General features: G+C 38.4%; 3 protein-coding genes across 19 annotated transcripts in view; 2 read left to right on the top strand and 1 right to left on the bottom strand.

Moving 5' to 3' along the window:
* Positions 1-12,085, top strand: part of LOC122572843 (twitchin) — a 79,035-nt gene extending 66,950 nt beyond the window's left edge. For all 15 annotated transcript variants that reach the window (XM_043738394.1, XM_043738391.1, XM_043738467.1 and 12 more), the window contains 23 exons: positions 155-407; positions 645-979; positions 1,070-1,185; positions 1,351-1,635; positions 1,824-1,963; positions 2,112-2,375; positions 2,644-3,260; positions 3,357-5,681; positions 5,782-5,915; positions 6,084-6,291; positions 6,553-6,705; positions 6,815-7,041; positions 7,143-7,433; positions 7,611-7,982; positions 8,479-8,535; positions 9,431-9,594; positions 9,700-9,799; positions 9,889-10,031; positions 10,229-10,385; positions 10,474-10,791; positions 10,901-11,014; positions 11,123-11,359; positions 11,511-12,085. In XM_043738394.1, coding sequence (XP_043594329.1) covers positions 155-407; positions 645-979; positions 1,070-1,185; positions 1,351-1,635; positions 1,824-1,963; positions 2,112-2,375; positions 2,644-3,260; positions 3,357-5,681; positions 5,782-5,915; positions 6,084-6,291; positions 6,553-6,705; positions 6,815-7,041; positions 7,143-7,433; positions 7,611-7,982; positions 8,479-8,535; positions 9,431-9,594; positions 9,700-9,799; positions 9,889-10,031; positions 10,229-10,385; positions 10,474-10,791; positions 10,901-11,014; positions 11,123-11,316 — 6,967 coding nt within the window. In that variant the 3' untranslated portion in view covers positions 11,317-11,359; positions 11,511-12,085. The remainder of the gene's footprint in view (positions 1-154; positions 408-644; positions 980-1,069; positions 1,186-1,350; positions 1,636-1,823; positions 1,964-2,111; positions 2,376-2,643; positions 3,261-3,356; positions 5,682-5,781; positions 5,916-6,083; positions 6,292-6,552; positions 6,706-6,814; positions 7,042-7,142; positions 7,434-7,610; positions 7,983-8,478; positions 8,536-9,430; positions 9,595-9,699; positions 9,800-9,888; positions 10,032-10,228; positions 10,386-10,473; positions 10,792-10,900; positions 11,015-11,122; positions 11,360-11,510) is intronic.
* Positions 12,073-14,535, bottom strand: LOC122572967. 3 transcript variants are annotated; one of them, XM_043738767.1, is made up of 7 exons: positions 13,934-14,535; positions 13,819-13,851; positions 13,432-13,731; positions 13,165-13,363; positions 12,866-13,096; positions 12,584-12,793; positions 12,073-12,502 (listed from the first exon to the last, which is right to left on the bottom strand). In XM_043738767.1, the coding sequence occupies exons 1-7, from the start codon at positions 14,099-14,101 to the stop codon at positions 12,171-12,173; spliced, it is 1,473 nt and encodes a 490-aa protein (XP_043594702.1). In that variant the 5' UTR covers positions 14,102-14,535; the 3' UTR covers positions 12,073-12,170. The 3 variants fall into 3 exon arrangements, with proteins under 3 accessions (XP_043594702.1, XP_043594695.1, XP_043594685.1); XM_043738760.1 differs by having other exon boundaries at positions 13,432-13,851; positions 13,934-14,242; positions 14,318-14,535; XM_043738750.1 differs by having other exon boundaries at positions 13,432-13,851.
* A 280-nt stretch (positions 14,536-14,815) lies between these two features.
* Positions 14,816-18,137, top strand: LOC122572979 (UBX domain-containing protein 7). The gene is made up of 10 exons (XM_043738778.1): positions 14,816-15,275; positions 15,429-15,674; positions 15,762-16,036; positions 16,113-16,379; positions 16,464-16,527; positions 16,625-16,773; positions 16,842-16,887; positions 16,964-17,049; positions 17,128-17,300; positions 17,373-18,137. The coding sequence occupies exons 1-9, from the start codon at positions 15,236-15,238 to the stop codon at positions 17,284-17,286; spliced, it is 1,332 nt and encodes a 443-aa protein (XP_043594713.1). The 5' UTR covers positions 14,816-15,235; the 3' UTR covers positions 17,287-17,300; positions 17,373-18,137.
* The last annotated feature ends 633 nt before the right edge of the window (positions 18,138-18,770 follow it).

The raw sequence follows: 18,770 nt of genomic DNA, 5'->3' as shown, positions 1-18,770 counted from the left end.
GTTTGTTAACTATTCAATTGTGTAATAAGTTCATTAGCTGCTTGATGTCATATTCCGAAGAATCTCGTTGAAGCATTGCTTACCTGTAACAGACAAAAGACAACATATGATAAGTAGTAACATGGATAAATATCGCGTATAATTTCTTCCGCAGTCTTGTGGTAAAGAATGCGAAACGTTCGGACGGTGGACAGTACCGTCTACAGTTACGCAACTCTTCCGGCTTCGACACCGCCACTGTCAACGTTAAGGTTCTGGACCGTCCAAATCCACCCGTGAATCTTCACGCTGATGAATTTGGCGGAGATGCTCTCACGCTGTTCTGGAACCCACCGAAAGACAATGGAGGCGCCGATATCACCAACTACGTCGTTGAAAGACGAGAAGCGAGGGGCACGTGGTCCAAGGTTTGTAGTCTATAGCAGAGCTTTTCAGCTATACTATAGGATTTCTTTCGAAAGAAATCGCAAGAGACTCTTTGGTATCGGCTTTTCTGCATCTGTCTACTTATGATTCAAAAATATTTACCATTTATTAAAATGAAAATTATTAGAATCAACTGACTCATGAGGCGCCTAATGCGGTTCCTTGAAAAAAATTCTTCGAGGTCCTTCTTTGTTAACTTTCTTATTTTGCTACAACAGGTGAGCAGCTATGTGACGACACCGTTCTGTCGAGTAAGGAATCTAACAGTCGGAAACATGTACGAATTCCGCGTGATGGCTGAAAATCAATACGGTACTTCGGATCCTGTAACCACGATGGATCCGATCAAGGCCAGGCATCCATTCGATCCACCTGGAGCACCTGGAACTCCGAAAGGCGTTGAAACGACAGAAGATAGCATTACTATTACTTGGACCAAACCTCGCCACGATGGAGGTTCGCCTATCCTTGGTTATATCATCGAAAAACGTCTGTTGAGCGAAGACAAATGGACGAAAGCCACACCATCTCTCGTTCATGAGACTACCTATAGGTAAAGCTTGCTTCGTGTCTTCGAACGATTGAAATTATACTCGATTATGAGGAACAAATTGAAAAACCTAAACCGTTTGAAATTTTATAGAGTAACTGGTCTGATAGAAAATCACGATTACGAATTCCGCGTCGCGGCAGAGAATGCTGCTGGACGAGGACCATGGAGTTCCAACTCTGACGTGATTAGAGCCAGTGCACCACCATGTAAGTATTCAAAACAGTTGCTCTTAGGCATATTTTAATTATATATGAGTAATTTTACTTAAGAATACGTTGAGTTAAAAATTCATAATCTCGCTATTAAAAATGAAAAATGCTCTAACTGATATCAAACTGTTGTGATTACGATTTTACTCGAATTTATTTCAGTCCCACCAAAGATCACGTCCGACCTCAGCATCCGTGACATGACGGTGATTGCCGGAGAACCGTTCACGATAACCGTTCCTTACACAGCGAATCCAAAACCAAGACCAAGCTGGTCCATCAACGGCGAGGAAGTCCTTACGGGCGAAAGAATCAAATTCGATACGACGGATGTCGCCTCGCAATTCATTAACAAGAAAGCCAAGAGATCCGATACTGGAACGTACACAATCTACCTTACGAACACTGTTGGCACTGATTCTGCTTCGTGCAAGGTTCTCGTTGTGGGTAAGCACTAGCCTGAAAGTTTCTTTTATTTTCACGCAAACACCTTGTTCAAAATAATTAAGCTACCGTCACTACGTACGGTATTATTACGTCTGCGACTATAATTCTTTTAAGCAGTTATAATTGTTTAATTATGCTAAAAGAAACTTTAGAATTACAAAGTACTTGATGACTGATCATATTCGTAGATAAACCATCTCCACCGCAAGGACCACTTGATATTTCTGATATCACTCCTGAAACTTGTACGTTGTCTTGGAAACCTCCGTTCGACGATGGCGGCTCACCCGTTACAAATTACGTCGTTGAAAAACTGGATCCGGCTGGCGTAAGTAGCTTCTCTTTCTTCTTTTCTTCTTCTTTTTCTCTAAAAATGAAATTTTATCTATACAACTACGTAACTATTAGATCATACATCGAATTATTTCCTTCTTTTCCTCTGATTAATTCTAAAATGCCATGTTGAACGATTTCAGTATTGGGTGAAACTCAGCAGTTTCGTAAGAAACACTCATTACGACGTAATCGGTCTTGAACCCAACCGTACGTACAACTTCCGTGTCCGTGCGGAGAACCAGTACGGAATATCAGAACCATTGCAAGCCGATGAACCGATTACCGCGAAATTCCCATTCACGGTGCCCGAACCTCCTGGACAACCACGTGTTATTGATTGGGATACGTCGAACGCGACCGTTGTATGGACCCGTCCAATATCCGATGGTGGATCTCGTATTCAGGTATGTATATTAATAATATCATTACTTGTAAATGTTTCAAGATGGAAATGAACTATGATGAATAAATCACACGGTAAAAGCTGACGAAAGACAGTAGGAAGAATTGAAACAGTTTCTCCGGTTAATTTGTCGCTTTCTAAAACATTCGGAGCAGTTGTGGATCTCGATAGATCTGAATTGCCTCGGTTGCAATGAAGCTGAATGATCGAGATTCCGCTCTATATTCGAAAAGAAACAAAAATCAATCGATTGCTTTTTTTCTCTTTAGGGTTACAAGATCGAATTCCGCGATCCTGCGGACGATGCCACATGGAGAGTGGCGAACGACTACCTGGTCAAAGACACCACCTACATTTGTTACAATTTACTGAGCGGACACGAATACGAGTTTAGAATACGCGCGAAGAACGCAGCTGGTTTCAGCAAACCTAGCGCGCCATCGGCACCGTTCAAACTGAAGAGCAAATTCAACGTGCCTTCACCGCCAGGCACGCCACAGGTCGTGAAGGTTGGCAAGAACTACGTCGATCTCAAGTGGGAAGCTCCGATTTCCGACGGAGGCAGCCGCATCACCGGTTACGTGATCGAGAAACGCGAAGTCGGAAGCGCGCTTTGGGCAAAATGCAACGAATACAACGTCACCGACACAGAGTACACTGTTCTACATCTGATCGAACGGGGAGATTACGAATTCCGAATCTTCGCGGTGAACGCTGCGGGAAGATCCGAACCAAGTTCCTGCACCACGCCCGTCAAGATCTGCGAGGTGGAAGGTGGCGAGAAGCCAGAATTCATCAGAACTCTGCCAATCAGCACGAACGTACCGCTCGGCAAAACTCTGGTCCTCGAATGCGAGGCCACGGGAAAACCACAACCGACCGCAAGGTTTGTTTCTTCGAAGCGTTTTCTACTTTTCAATTCGACGCGCTATTTTTCGTCTCGTATCGAACGCTGCATCTAATTGGATTTTACGAATTCTAGGTGGCTGAAGAATGGCAGAGAGATCACGGTCGGCGGTCGTTTCCGCACGGAGGCGTTCGACGGAATCTACAGGCTCGTCATATCCGAAGTCACGGACGCAGACGACGGCGACTACAGCTGTCAGATCTCAAACCCACTCGGTCTGGCTACGACTACAGGTCGATTAAAGATCGGTTCTCCGCCTCGTATCGAGCGCATGCCGGATGTCCTGTACCTGGCTGAAAACGACAACACGAAGATCAAGATCTACTACAGTGGCGATCAACCGATGGACATTACTCTGAAGAAAGACGGTCGCAAGGTGGTGGAAACGAGTCACATCAAGTACACCGTGTTCGACGAGTACCTCATCATCTTCATCAAGGACATTCAGAAAGACGATGCTGGAGTATACGATCTTTCGATCTCGAACGACAGCGGTAGCGTCAGTGGTTCGTTCAACGTGTACATCACTGGACTACCTGGACCACCGACTGAACCTCTCGACGTCACAGATATCGATAAACACACTTGCACTCTGACCTGGCGACCTCCTAAGTACGACGGTGGCCTTCGCGTCACTCACTACGTCGTCGAACGACGCGACGTCAGTCACACTCACTGGATCATCGTTTCCTCCTTCTGCAAGGATTGTTCCTTCATGGTACAGGGTCTGACCGAAGGACAAGAGTATCTGTTCCGCGTGATGGCCGTAAACGACAACGGAATGGGACCTCCGCTAGAGGGAACCAATCCTATCAAGGCCAAGGCACCGTTCGATCCTCCTGGCCCTCCAGGAACGCCAAAGGTCACCGAGGTTGGCGGAGACTTCGTAAATCTCTCGTGGGAGAAACCAGAATCGGACGGTGGCTCGAAGATACAAGGCTACTGGATCGACAAGCGCGAAGTCGGCAGCCAAGCCTGGCAGCGCGTGAACGTCGTTATTTGTCTACCCACTCAAATCAACATCAGCAACCTGATCGAAGGAAGGCAGTACGAGTTCCGTGTGTTCGCTCAAAACGCTGCTGGCATCGGACCAGAATCGAAGGCCTCGACTTCCGTAAAGATCACCGATCCTCAGGCAGCCAAAGCTCCGGAAGTGATTCTACCTTTGCACAAGGTCAGCTGCGTGCAGAATCACAATGCTCACTTCCACTGCAAGATCATTGGTATCCCGAAACCCACGATCACGTGGTTCAAGGGAGCTCGCGAGATCGTCAGTGGATCTCGGTACAACATATATTCGGAGGACGACACGCACAACCTGATCATCCACGATGTGTTTGGAGAGGACGCGGATGAATACGTCTGTCGTGCTGTGAACAAATGCGGCGTCAAATCGACTAAGGGCGAACTTCTGATCAAGACACCACCGAAATTGAATGTACCGCCAAGGTTCAGAGACACTGCATTCTTCGACAAAGGTGTCAACGTGGTTATCAAGATTCCATTCACCGGATATCCGAAACCAAAGATCACCTGGGTCAGAGAAGGAGAGACGATCGAATCTGGCGGACACTACACCGTGGAGGTGAAGGAAAGACACGCTGTTCTTACCATCATAGACGGTAGCCGTATCGATTCAGGACCTTATCGAATCACTGCTGAGAACGACATGGGTCAAGACACAGCGATCATCAAGATCCAAATCAGCGACAGACCGGATCCGCCGAGATTCCCACAGGTGGACAATATTGGTCACGACTCGTTAGCTCTAACCTGGAAACCACCAGTTTGGGACGGTGGTAGCAACATCACTAATTACCTTGTCGAAAAACGCGAACATCCGATGACCAGCTGGATCAGAGTCGGCAACACCAGATTCTGCTCTATGGCGGTTACTGGTCTCAGTCCTGGACATCAATACGACTTCCGAATTTGCGCTGAGAACATCTACGGAAGATCTGACCCGAGTGAAGTCACGCCGTTGATCACGACAAAGGGAACGATCAAGAGGGAATTCAAACAGAAAGAATATAAGGTGGACGAGACAGGCAAGAAAATCCGCGGACGAAGCGACGAGAAGCCACGAGATTACGATCAATTCGTGTTCGATATCTATAGCAAATATGTTCCACAGCCGGTTGAAATTAAACACATCTCGGTGTATGACAGATACGATATTCTTGAAGAGATTGGAACTGGCGCGTTTGGTGTGGTCCATCGTTGTCGCGAGAGAGCTACTGGAAACATATTCGCGGCTAAGTTTATCCCTGTGTCTCATGCGATGGAAAAGGAACTTATCAGGAAGGAAATCGATATAATGAATCAACTGCATCATCCCAAGTTGATCAATCTTCATGACGCGTTCGAGGACGATGACGAGATGGTCTTGATCTTCGAGTTGTAAGTACACCTGCATATCTTGTTACGATCATAACTCAGGCCTAGCTGTTCATGCTTAGCTGTTTTTGCTTCAATTTCTAATCTCATTTCCTTCGTTCAGCTTGTCCGGTGGTGAACTCTTCGAGAGAATCACAGCGGAAGGTTACACTATGTCCGAGGCTGAAGTTATCAATTATATGAGACAGATCTGCGAAGCCGTGAAACATATGCACGAGAAGAATATTATACATCTAGGTAATTATACGAACGAATTGAAGAAAAATCATTAGCAATAGAGAAGATCACATTGAACTTCGATCGCATGAGCTGTCGGTCCACCAATCGATTCGACTCTACTTACATTAGAAATAAGGAAAAGGGAGAAGAAGAAAATTAATTAAATCTATTGTTTCTCTTTTTCAGACATCAAACCTGAGAACATCATGTGCCAGACACGCAACAGCACCAACGTCAAACTGATCGATTTTGGTTTAGCTACGAAGCTCGATCCTAACGAAGTGGTGAAGATCAGTACCGGCACGGCAGAATTTGCTGCGCCTGAAATCGTCGAACGCGAACCTGTTGGTTTCTACACGGACATGTGGGCTTGCGGTGTTCTGGCCTATGTTTTGTAAGCTTCGTTTATTTGAGTCGAATATGCCTACGAACCCCTTCGATTAACCTGCAAAGATAATCAGGAAAACTAATGATTCAAAGAAAACCCAAGTTACGCTGTTCTCTTTGCGCGGTCTTTGTTTTTCTTCGTTCAATTTAAAATAAGTCATTTTGAAAAACGAAAATTACTAGCATCTACATAACTGGTTACTACTATTAACTACTGCTAACAAATCATTTAGTTAACTGGTTGATCTAATTAAAACTAATTGTACAGATTGAGCGGCCTTTCGCCGTTTGCCGGAGACAACGACATCGAAACTCTGAAGAACGTCAAGGCCTGCGACTGGGACTTTGACGAGGAAGCGTTCCGCGACGTCTCCGAAGAAGGCAAGGACTTCATTAGGCGGTTGCTCGTCAAGAACAAAGAGTACGTTGTCGCTTAAAATGTGTTGATAATATTGGCTCGTTCAACAACAATTCAATGCGTACATTGTAGATATAGAGTTACACATTAATGAGATGTTGCTTGCATTTAGGAAACGTATGACCGCCCATGAATGTCTCCTTCATCCATGGTTAACCGGTGATCACAGCAATCGTACAACACCAATTGCAACCAGTCGATACCTGAACTTCAGAGACAGACTGCGAGCCAAATACGAGAACTGGGACAAATACGTTCTTCCTATTGGTCGGCTAGCCGAATATTCTTCGCTCAGAAAATTGTTGATCGAAAAGTACAAGATCTACGATTCCTCGTTCGGTAAGGGATGATGTTCCTTAGCTTCCGAAATTTTCGATTCATTTTATTTTCAGGAAAATAAGATTTCATTTGCGCAAGTAACATTTTAAATTTCTATACAGATCGACGACAAGCGGCACCTAGATTCGTCATTAAACCGACGAGTGCGTTTGCCTACGAAGGACAAAGCGTGAAGTTCACGTGTCGCGTAATCGCGATCGCCTCTCCCACTCTCACGTGGTTCCACAACAATCAGGAACTCAGACAATCCGTGAAATTCATGAAACGATATCACGGCGATGATTACACGTTCATCATCAACAGAGTGAAACTCGAGGACAGAGGAGAGTACGTGATCAGGGCAGAGAATCATTACGGCTACAGAGAAGAGGTCGTTTTCCTGAACGTGCAACGTACGTATGGAACCTTAAGTCTCCTTCAGACTGGTCAAATTGTCCGAATTCGAGCAACTTGATATCGCTTTACTAATAGAAATCTTTACTTAACAACAAATATCCCTTCGAGTTTCTATTCTCCTTCTCTTTAGTCAGATTAATTACACTAAAAGAGTCATCGTTTTTTATTTTCAGCGCTACCTAAGGAGATTCCAAAATACAGACCAGAACTGCATCCAGTCCGAAGGAGGGAACCGCTCGGTTATAATGTATGGTTGGAGACGATCGAATCGGCGCCAAGCTTCACCTTCCTCCTTCGACCACGTGTCATTCAAGTCAGACAAACGTGCAAACTCCTTTGCTGTCTCGCTGGCAATCCACCACCGACGGTGAAATGGTACAAAGACAGGGAGGAGCTCTCCAAGCATCACTACGCGATGACGAACTCGGACGGTGTCGTCACGATGGAAATCATCGACTGCAAACCGGAAGATAGCGGCAAATATCGTTGTATCGCGACGAACAAACATGGAAAAGACGAAACCAGCTGCGTAGTCATCGTTGAAGGTAATTTAACACGTTCACCGTAGAACTGATTTCCAATAACTTTCCATTCACGCGGAAATATACAGTGAAATGTACAGTGTGATTCGTTAATATCTTAGTTGCGATCTTCAAAGGATAACGATGAGCTTGAAATCTTGAAAAAGAAACGATGTCTAAGGAAAAATCGTGAATCACAATATTTGTTGTCCAGAGCCAACAGAACTTTGTCTTGATACAATATTTTATATCAATGAGAGTAATTAAAACATTTAGGAACCTAGGATGAAAGAACCAAACTGCATAATTAATTTTGTACCATTATATTCCACAAAATATTTTTATGCATTCATCGTATGACGACTATCGACTATGAATTGAAAGTTTCTTTCTTGGTGACACGTGTTAAAAAAGATGCTTCTTTTTCACTTGATGCAAAATGTATACCTATATTATCTTATTTCTACTTACACTTTTATTAGTACTTATAGTAAAACACTGATGAAATATTTGTTTGTAGGCACTGGAGAAACAGAGGAGCAACTGAAATTAGCGCACGACCTCCTACATTCCGGAGGTACAATTTTTGGACTATAGCCCCTTCTTGCTTGCAATCCCGCTTGATCGTACATTAATTGTAAAACGCAATTTATCCCTGTACAACATTATTCCTTTAATGTCATTGTAATATCTTGAAAAGTAGAAATGTTTCTAGGAATTTTTTTTTTAACAAGTGCTGCAAGTAAATCAATTTATTGCTTATTATAGTTAATATGTAAATATCGAAAAGCGTAGCAAAAAATTTTGAGTCTACTTTACCCCTCCGGTTTTTGCGGATTTCCCCTTAGGGTCTCTGTCAGTCTGCGACAAAATCGATATCCTCTCGTTGACAGTGATTATCTTATACGGTTAATATACAAAAATATATATATTGTCAAAAAGTAGGAGCGTATGTCTATCGTACTATGCATGGAAATTTCTATATCTGAACGAGTAAGGAAATTGTCGAGCGTTGGACAAATTTGCAATTTTTGAAAAAATGAAGAGAGATCTTTAACTTATGAGATCCAATACGTGATGCGAAAGAGACAGATTTTTTATATATATCAATTGACCTGAACTCTTGTCAATCGGATATATAATTTTTCTTATCTATCCGTTGCCAAATTGGGAGACATCTTTGTAAGAAAAACATGATTGAACAACCTTTTGGTGACCCATAATTTGTAAATAATAACAAAATTTATTATCTTGCCCCTAGTTAGCTATTCCTAAACTATATTGCATTTCCCCAGCTCCCATTAAACTGCCATTATCAGCGATCTTGTTTAATTTTTCATGCAAGTGACTTTGATACTGCTTTATTGCTCCTGGCGTTCGGCTTTACGGTCGCACTTCTCGTATCTTTTTTCCGTTTGCTAAAGAAAATATAATCTAACAGCAACGTATGAAACTGAAATATTATTTCGTAGATCGAAAATTCATCGAGCAGCCGCTGAAACCAGCACCACCTCCGATCATAACGGTACACAAAGCCGGTGGATACAGTGGATACAGTTCCACTACCACACAGGGTCATAATTACAGTAGCTCCACCACCAATAAATACAATTCCTCGAGTTCATCTTCCTATAAAGTAAGAGGAGCAGAGAAACTAAATATTTGATAAAAAAAGAAAGAGATATAGATAAACTGGTAATAGATAAGAAAAATAAGTATTTGATACATACAATTTCTCTAGGCTACAGACTCCAGCACAGAGAAGCGAAATACCAAGAAATACGGACTCGATAGCACCGGTAGTCCATCTCGTTCTAGAAGCACGACAAAGGAATTAATCTGTACGTCAAATATGTTATTTCCACCTGAAAAACTGTATGATTAAGTGAATTATCTAATAACTGGTTTTGTTTAAATATCGTCTTTAAAGATCCTCCGGATGACTCGATGAGAGCACCGCAATTCACGAAAAAATTGAGCGATCTTACTATCAATGATGGAGAACAGCTGGAACTTAACGTAAACGTTGACGGTGATCCAGAGCCACAAGTCACCTGGTCCAAGAATGGCAAGGCAAGTGCTTACATGTATACATATATAAAAAAAAAGCTGAAGAACTTATCGCAATCCTCGAATTTTGATATTTAAATTTCATAAAATTCAGTACTTCTATAACACTTTGTAGTAATAAATGTGAATTCTATCGAACTTTGTAATACAATTCTATTTTGTTATAAGAATAAAAATTAATAAGCTTTCTCCTCCATTAGACGCTGAGTTCGTCGGAAATTATGAGCTTGAAGTACAAAGGCGGAGTCGCGACTCTCGTTATCAATGAGGTATTCCCTGAGGACGAGGGTGAATATACTTGCCAAGCAAGCAACAGCATCGGCACCGTAACTACCTCCTGCAAATTGACCGTGAAACGTAAGTACAGTAATCAGGATAACTCGTGAAAAGAGAAATCGTACTACGGAAAAAGGGCGGAATAATTAAATAAACATGTTCGTTGCAGCCATGGGAAATGCAGCCGCGAAGAAAAAGACCGATGACAAGCCTCCAAAGATCGTAGATCACGTAACCAGCATGTTCGTAAAGGATGGCGAAGCCGTGACTTTGAGTTGTCGAATAATCGGCGCGAAGAAATTCGACGTGATCTGGCTTCACAACAACAAGGAAATCAAACCTAGCAAAGACTTCCAGTACAGCAGCGAGGCTAATATCTATAAACTGAACATTGCCGAAATCTTCCCTGAAGACTCTGGCACTTATACCTGCGAGGCATTCAATGACGCAGGAGAGAGCTTCTCATCGTGCACATTAAACGTACTTGGTACGTTAATGTTCATTTCAAAAATTTACTTTATTAGCTTGCAGTAAACGCCGATAACCGATCGATATGAAATCTGATACAGTGGTTCACGAAAGTATTTTGCTTTCAGTTCCAAATGAGGAACCGAAGAGTCCAGTCTTCACGACATTCCCACAATCTGCAACGGTAAGCGAAGGCGAATCGGTTACATTCGTATGCAAGACTGAAACCGCGCCTCTGAAAGGTAAGCGAAAACGTTTATTTTAATCGTGAGAATTCGAAGCACAGAGTTTTATCAAATTTTATTAAGTTTATTACATTTATTACATTATTATTATTCTTGACGATACAGTAACGTGGTTGAAAGACGGAAAAGCGCTCCCAGAATCTAGTAGCAGGTACCTCTTCAGTTCAGACGGTGACAAATCGTTCGAGTTGCGTATCAAAGCATGTACAGCCAGCGACGTGGGTCAGTATGTTGCTCGCGCGATCGGCAAGAAGGGTGAGACCAATGCTGCTTTCGCCCTGAACGTTACCAACGAATAATGAAATCGTTGATTTCGCGCGTGTCAAAACGCAACACGACAAGGTTTGATAAGATCCGTGTATATATACAGTTTTTATTCTTCCCCTTACCTCATCCAAAGTTTCGCCCTCATCCTCATATCTCATGTATTTTAAGATAGCATGTCGATTCACGAAATTTAATTATTTGTTTGTTTTAATGCGTCTCTTTTCAGCTTCTAGAATATTATCGGGAGGACAACAATACGAGAAAAAAAAACACTGTAAACTATATAAATGTGCGACTTGAAAATAATCGCGGTCATAGGCGACGTAACGCTCGTGTATAAAAGAGAAATTGGAAAATTATTGTATTCATGCTATTCTATATGTAAATTATCATTTACTTTTTGTGTGCTTATCATATCGCAAAAAAAAATCATGTCATTATATGATGAAAGAAGAATCCAAAGTGTTAAGCAATACGGATAGCACGCGCAATCTATACGCTAGTACGAGCTTTGCTGTATACACGAATTTGCATATTTTAAGTACACAATCGTACACAAACGGCAGTTAAATTACAAACAGGAAACTTTCGCAATAGTCAGACTCAGCAGGATAACCAGCATCCTCATACGTTAAAACAACAATAACCAATCTTGCTAGATGACTGTACGAAAGATTTTAATACTGCCGAAATGTACATCCTTATTCCATGTAATCGTACGCACTGTCGTGTTATACATGTTTGAAGACTGCTTCCGTTACAAAATTTCAGATAAATAAAAAAGATGATTCAAATATAAAAGTTGCGGATTTTTTATTTTCCTTTCACTACTTCCCTTATGATTTCATAAAGTCGTTTACATCGTATTCAAGTAAAAAGATTTTAATTACGCGGTATTGTACAAAGTACGGGGATCTATTATATTAAAACAACTATATTGTGGAAAAATATACTCATCGAAATCGTCACTCTCCTCCGTGTGTAAATGCAAATATTGATTATCATTTTGTTGACTGACATTATTTATCATCATTATACCGATATTAGCGGACTGCAGGTATCTTAACTCAATCCTACAATTACTTTCTACATCCACAACATACGTCCTTAATTCCTTATGCTCTATAGATTGTTTTATGCATTCTCCACTCTCACAAACAGAGTCGTCTTTTGTAATCTCGATTCTCGTAATAATCATTTCGTCTAAATCATCATCTCCTTACAGAAATCATTAGAAGTTATTATAAATGTAAATATAAAAGTAAAAATATCGTCAATATCTTTTTGTGCAATATTTACTTTCAAAAAGTAGCGTTGTATCACACGTAAGAAATGTATCTACTCTTTCAATAACATCATCATCGCGTATCAATAGAGTTTGCCAATAATCTTCTTTGGGACAATAAATATAAACGGATGATTTCAACACATACAATTTTCCATTCAGAACACAATGAGGAGGAATATTGGTAAAACTCTCAGGAATGTGCATGCCTTCTTTCCAAATACCTGAAATTGTTTGCGCATTAACATTGGAACTTTCATGAATATTTTCTACATTTCATAATGTAAATTTTTAACCTGTGTGAATATCAAGAATATTGACTGAATACAATTTTAATCTATGCCTTCCCACACCACCAACTATGACCAACTTGTTACCAAGAAATACAGCGATCATATGCCTCCTTGGAACTGGCAACGTTGATACATAATACCAATTTTTAGATAGAAGACAAAAACGTGAAATAACATTATTAAATTGCGTGCCTCCTAAACCTACGTTTCCTCCAACTGTATACACACTGAAACCTAAAGCAATATTTTCAATGATTAGAAATGTGTTTCTTAATAAAATGTGCAACTTAATAGAAGCACACCTCTACTAATAACTTGCATCCCAAATAACCATTTGTGTGGATGTTGAATACTTTTTAATTGTTCGCATTTATTTAAAACATTACCGTCCCAAGTACACAAATACCCAACCTTTGTATCATCTTCAAATGTTTCATAGATAACTGTTCCCCTTATAAACTTAAGTTGCCTTCCTTCTTTGATATGCGCAATATCTGAATTCTATAGTTAAAATATTTTATATATGCTGTAGAGGATCACATGTAAATAAATATAATAGAAACATTTACCTCATGATACTTCATCCATTTATTTCTTATATTTTGTAAATACGATTCTGAGGAAACTCTTATATTAACGTTGTTTAATAACTGAACAATATCATCTGCGGCTAATTTGACAAGCTCAACCTCAGAGATTTCCTCAAACCTATCTAAACAAACAGACATACAAATATCTTGTAATGTCTTTATGTTTAATTCTTTTGCTAATAACCATATATCGATTACTTTCTGTGGTGACAACCATTGTAAAGCTATAATATTTACAATATCATTTGTTAATTCATCAACTATAAACAATGCGCTCAACTGTAACAAATTCAATAACCCTGTAAAATGTTTATCTTGCATAAACTTTATCAGAGAAATTTTTATGGGTTGATAATGAATATTTACACATGTGTCATTGTGAACCCATTCAACAAAATTCTAAAAGCATAAAAATTAAATAATTACGACAATAATACATAAACATTTTTCTACGTTAGTTGATATAAATCATAAAAATAACCTGTAAAGTATATTGAGCAATGTTATAATTAATAACATGTTCCTTATTATGAGAATCATTAAAATTGTGTGAAAAAAGGGACGCAAAGTAGCGGCTTTTACTTGCAAGCTTTTGTCTGTTCACTTGTATGTGTTTTTGCTTAAGAACTAGGGTCAAATATTCTTCCATGGTATATTTTCGATATTATTTATCTAATAAACCCTTGTTTAATACGTCTTCAAAAGTTATCAGTTGTTTCAACGTTTCGATTCAAATATGTTGTTGCAAAAAATTGTTGTTCGAAAGAGTATAGACAACTCTTCAAAAGGGCTAGAATACAGATTAGTCATTATAAGTAATACAAACCGCGAACTAAATGAGTACATGCTTTAATTTGTATTTCACTTTAACTTTAGAAGATTCTGTTTGAAATTTTGATCACAAATATTAAACAAAAGTTGAAATGTTGAGTTAGTGTCATGTTCGTTTTCCCATCATGGAACATAATCGTTGACTATGAACCTCCTTAGCTTTAATAAAATTTAAGAGATTTTAAGGATATTGATAATGTAAAATAAGTAACAATGATCAGTGAACATACAGCAGAATTTATTTTATGTCTTACTAAATCAGATGTTGTAATACATAAAATAGATCTCAATATATGTATTATCTGATATTATATAAATAATAAGTTAGTATTCATATATATTATAACATTTGGAAGTAATTTTATTTGCGATGTGACTATTTTTCTATCAAGCAGAGCTGATAAAATGTATAAACCATTATAAAATGATATGAAATTTATACAAAATTTTTGTTTCTATCTATCCCTTTTTAAATCTTTAATTTCATAGTCATACTCAATCTCATCGATTTCAATCATTAATAGTATAATATATACAACATCAGTAATACGTCCTATCACATTCGTAGCCACATAGAAATAATGCTATGACTGACAACATATATTGTTTTTAAATCCTATGACACAAAAATATATTGATACTGGATCTATATTACATTTTCTCTGTGGTTAAAATGGAATCGTCAACCCTACTCTTTGGAATGGTTGAATGTTGAGTTGAATCGCACAATCGCATAATCGCAGTGCGGACAACCGTTTCTTGTATTGAAGTCAGAACTTCATATACGCTTCGCGTCGTTAGAATGTAAAGATCACGGACTATTGAATTTATGGCTGATTTAAATAGAAAACCTTGGAAAACAATTCGAAATGTTGTGTAATTAGTATTAACCTACGAATAATGTTAATATTTACTCATTTTATTTGACGCATTTCTGTAATTTAGAGTCATAATGGATCAAGAATTGATTGAAAAATTTATAGAAGTGACGGGTAAGCAATATACCAATCTAATAACATATCAAGAATTACGAAACTTGTTCCCGTTTTGTACAGAGACTTGTTATCTAAAAAATTGGTGAATAATTAATTTGAAATTAATTTATGTTTAACTTACATTAATAAGTTATTTTATGTTAATTTAAGGAGAGAATGAGGCAACAGCTCGCCAATATTTGTCATTAGCTGATGGAAATGTGGAAACTGCAATAAGTTTAATGTTTGATGGTAGTCAAGCACATGAACCTTTATGTACGACTGATCCGGAACCAGAAGTGAGACCTCCTATTTTACCTGTGCAAGAAGTATTAGTGCCATCTGGTCCAATATGTTCCCTTCCAAGATTATCGACTAATGTATTTGACAGATTTAGAGATTTTGCAGTAGAAACCCGTGAATATCATCTTATTAAATAGTAGATAACATATACATACATAATGTGATTACTTATATCGTATAATCATTTTGTACTTAATATAGAACGACAAGAAGAAGAAATGACTCGAAAAGTAGCTGGTGTTAAACAAATATCCTATTGCAAATCAAAAAGATTGGAAGATTTATTTCGACCACCATGTGGTATTCTTTTCCTGGGTTCCTTTATGGAAGCTCGTGAACACGCTAAATCATTAAACCGTTGGTTACTTGTAAATGTTCAAAATCCTCAAGAATTTTCTTGCCAAATCCTTAACAGAGATGTATGGTCCAATCAACAGATTCAAGGAATTGTAAAGGATCATTTTGTTTTATGGCAAGTAAGTTATCATGAAGCACTTGTATTTAAATTTTATCAAAGGGAAAAGACTCATTTAATATTGCAAATTTAAATAGGTTTTGTCAAATACAAGTGATGGAAGTCGTTATGTGCATCTTTATGATGTATATGAATATCCTTATCTAGCAGTAATAGATCCTAGAACAGGAGAATGCATGAAAACTTACAATCATATTACAGTAGACATTTTAATGTCTGCATTAAATGATATGTTGAGCTCACACTCATCTCCAGAATGTGTATCAAGCAACTCAATTCATTCTAAAAAATGGAATAACAGTACTGCCACAGCAACAGAAGGAAGTTCTACATCTAATTCATCAGTACGTGTAGAAAAAGATTTTTCATTCTTTAATTAAATAGTTAATTTCAATACTTTGATTCTTCATGTATTTATATATTTATAGGATTGTTGTAGTAGCACTACTGTTAAGGCGTTTAAGCACACTATTGATAATTTAAATGATTCAGGTGAGCAGTACTTGTCAATTACAGCAAACATTTAATGTCTTTCTAATATATGACATTTCTTAAATATCTGCATTTTGTTTACATAATTATTATACAGGTAATATAGATATTAAGAATGATATGACAACTATTCAAAGTTCAAGTACAAGTATGTCAGTTGATACATTTGGAAACATAACTAAAAAAAGAAGAATGAATGAATTGGACGAATTAAACGAAAAGAGACAAGAAATAGAAAGTTCAAAGGTATATTGAAATTAGCACATACAATTTAATATTGTATAATTCCGAGTAATTCACACATATTATTCCAGGACGAACGATCATACGAACTAAAGTCCACTCTAAGAAAGGAAACTGGTAAAAATTATTGCATTTTACCTTTTATTTATGTGATTTCTCGAGGTTAATAAAAATATATATATTGTTTATATAGATAGTGCATCTGCTATAAGACTTTGTTTAAGACTGCCAAATGGTAAGAAGGAAACGCTATCAATGTCTGCTACAGATACTATAGATGTAAGTACAATGAACTTGTTAATAATAATGTACTTAGGAACGATAAATGAAAATACACATTAGTCTTTATTTTTTTAGGATTTCATAAATACTATGAAGAATATGGGTTACTCATCAACCGATCATACTTATTTAGTGCCGTTTCCAAAAACAAATATTGGAGCACTTTCTCCACAGATATATTTATCGGATACGATTTTATTTCCAGCAAATACAGTATTTATAACAAAGATATAGTAATATTTGGTTAGGTAAGTATGCATATATATTTTAATAAATGAAGTAACACGTTAAAGTAACGAAATATGTTGTGCTTTTTACAGATAAAATATAGCGAAAGTATTTCCTTTTAACTACTGCATTATGGAATACATCATAAGTTTGATAAAAATTACGTATCTTGCGTATATATATATATATATATATATATATATATATGTCGGAGATGAAAGAACACCGGAGCCTCTCTTCGGAACTTGGGGAAAATCCCTGTATGTAATCTAGATTCTACCATAACCGTAATTAAACAATTGTCATTCAATCCGATTGTATTTATTCGAGATTTGTAACAATGAGCTTGGGCTCGAGGCGACAACGTGGCCGTGATCAAGGGATGAACGTTTGTCTAACAAAGGTATGGAGTAATAGTATAGCTCTCCTTAAAAGAAATAGTTGTAGCGGCACTTGACAGTAAACATCCCAACGGTCTCTGTCCCGTGGCTCGCCACACGCAGACCCTATTCTCCGGGTAAGATGATTACCAGATGCATCTCCACAGTACATATTCAGCTAGCCTGAGAACTCGTTATAAATCTTAAGATTTAGTTAACTAAAGTCCTTCAAACAGACAAACAGTCTTTGTCCCAACTACGGGAAGATAGGGGAAACCTACTTTCTCACGAACGATGCTTCCCGCTAGCAACTTTCCCTCAAGGGCAGCTAGCATCCGTTTCTAACCACTGATATGGAAATTGACCATTTAACAGCAACGTCAATTTCCCTCACCTTCCAAACGAAGGCATCGCTTCACGAATCCGATGATCTCGTGCCCTTAGACACACCCCATCATAGTTTTCCTCTGTGGCATCATCGCGACGGAAAGTCATTCTCTCATGCGATCTCATCGACGAGAAAGAATAACGTCTTTACGATCAGTGAATATTTCACGTTTTGTTAACCAAGAGTTGGACTTAGATTTTGTGAGAACATACATCTATTATCCCGTCGACCGCGGATTCGTTATCGAACCTAGGATCATTGTCACTAGCGTCTCAAGTCTCTAATTACCACGGTTACTTGTCGATATCTGTAACAAACATATTTGCACTAGTCAATATCTTCTCTATTGCATAACGACCATGTCTAATCACAACGAAGATTCGTTTCACGCCCTTAAGCCCAACCCTAATCATAACGTAAACCCGACATATATATATATATATATATATATCCATATATATATATATATATATGGAAAGACACTGTCATATTCAATTACCATTTATGTGTAATTGTAATAATCCTATTTGTCCTAAACAATCAAGTGAATGTCCTAAACATTATTCGTTATAATAGTCACATTTCAGTTAAATATTTTCAATGAAATGTACAGTAGAATGAATCATAACAGTTTAATTGACTTTTATACAAATAACAATAAAGTTCATAACATTCATTTTTAATGACAGGAATTAGAATGCATCAATATAAATTTTGAGAAA

The sequence above is a fragment of the Bombus pyrosoma genome, linkage group LG2 (assembly GCF_014825855.1).
Source record: "Bombus pyrosoma isolate SC7728 linkage group LG2, ASM1482585v1, whole genome shotgun sequence".
In the NCBI taxonomy this organism is placed as follows: Eukaryota; Metazoa; Arthropoda; class Insecta; order Hymenoptera; family Apidae; genus Bombus; species Bombus pyrosoma.
The sequence above is the reverse complement of the archived record's forward strand: the minus strand, read 5'-3'. Positions and strand labels throughout refer to the sequence as shown.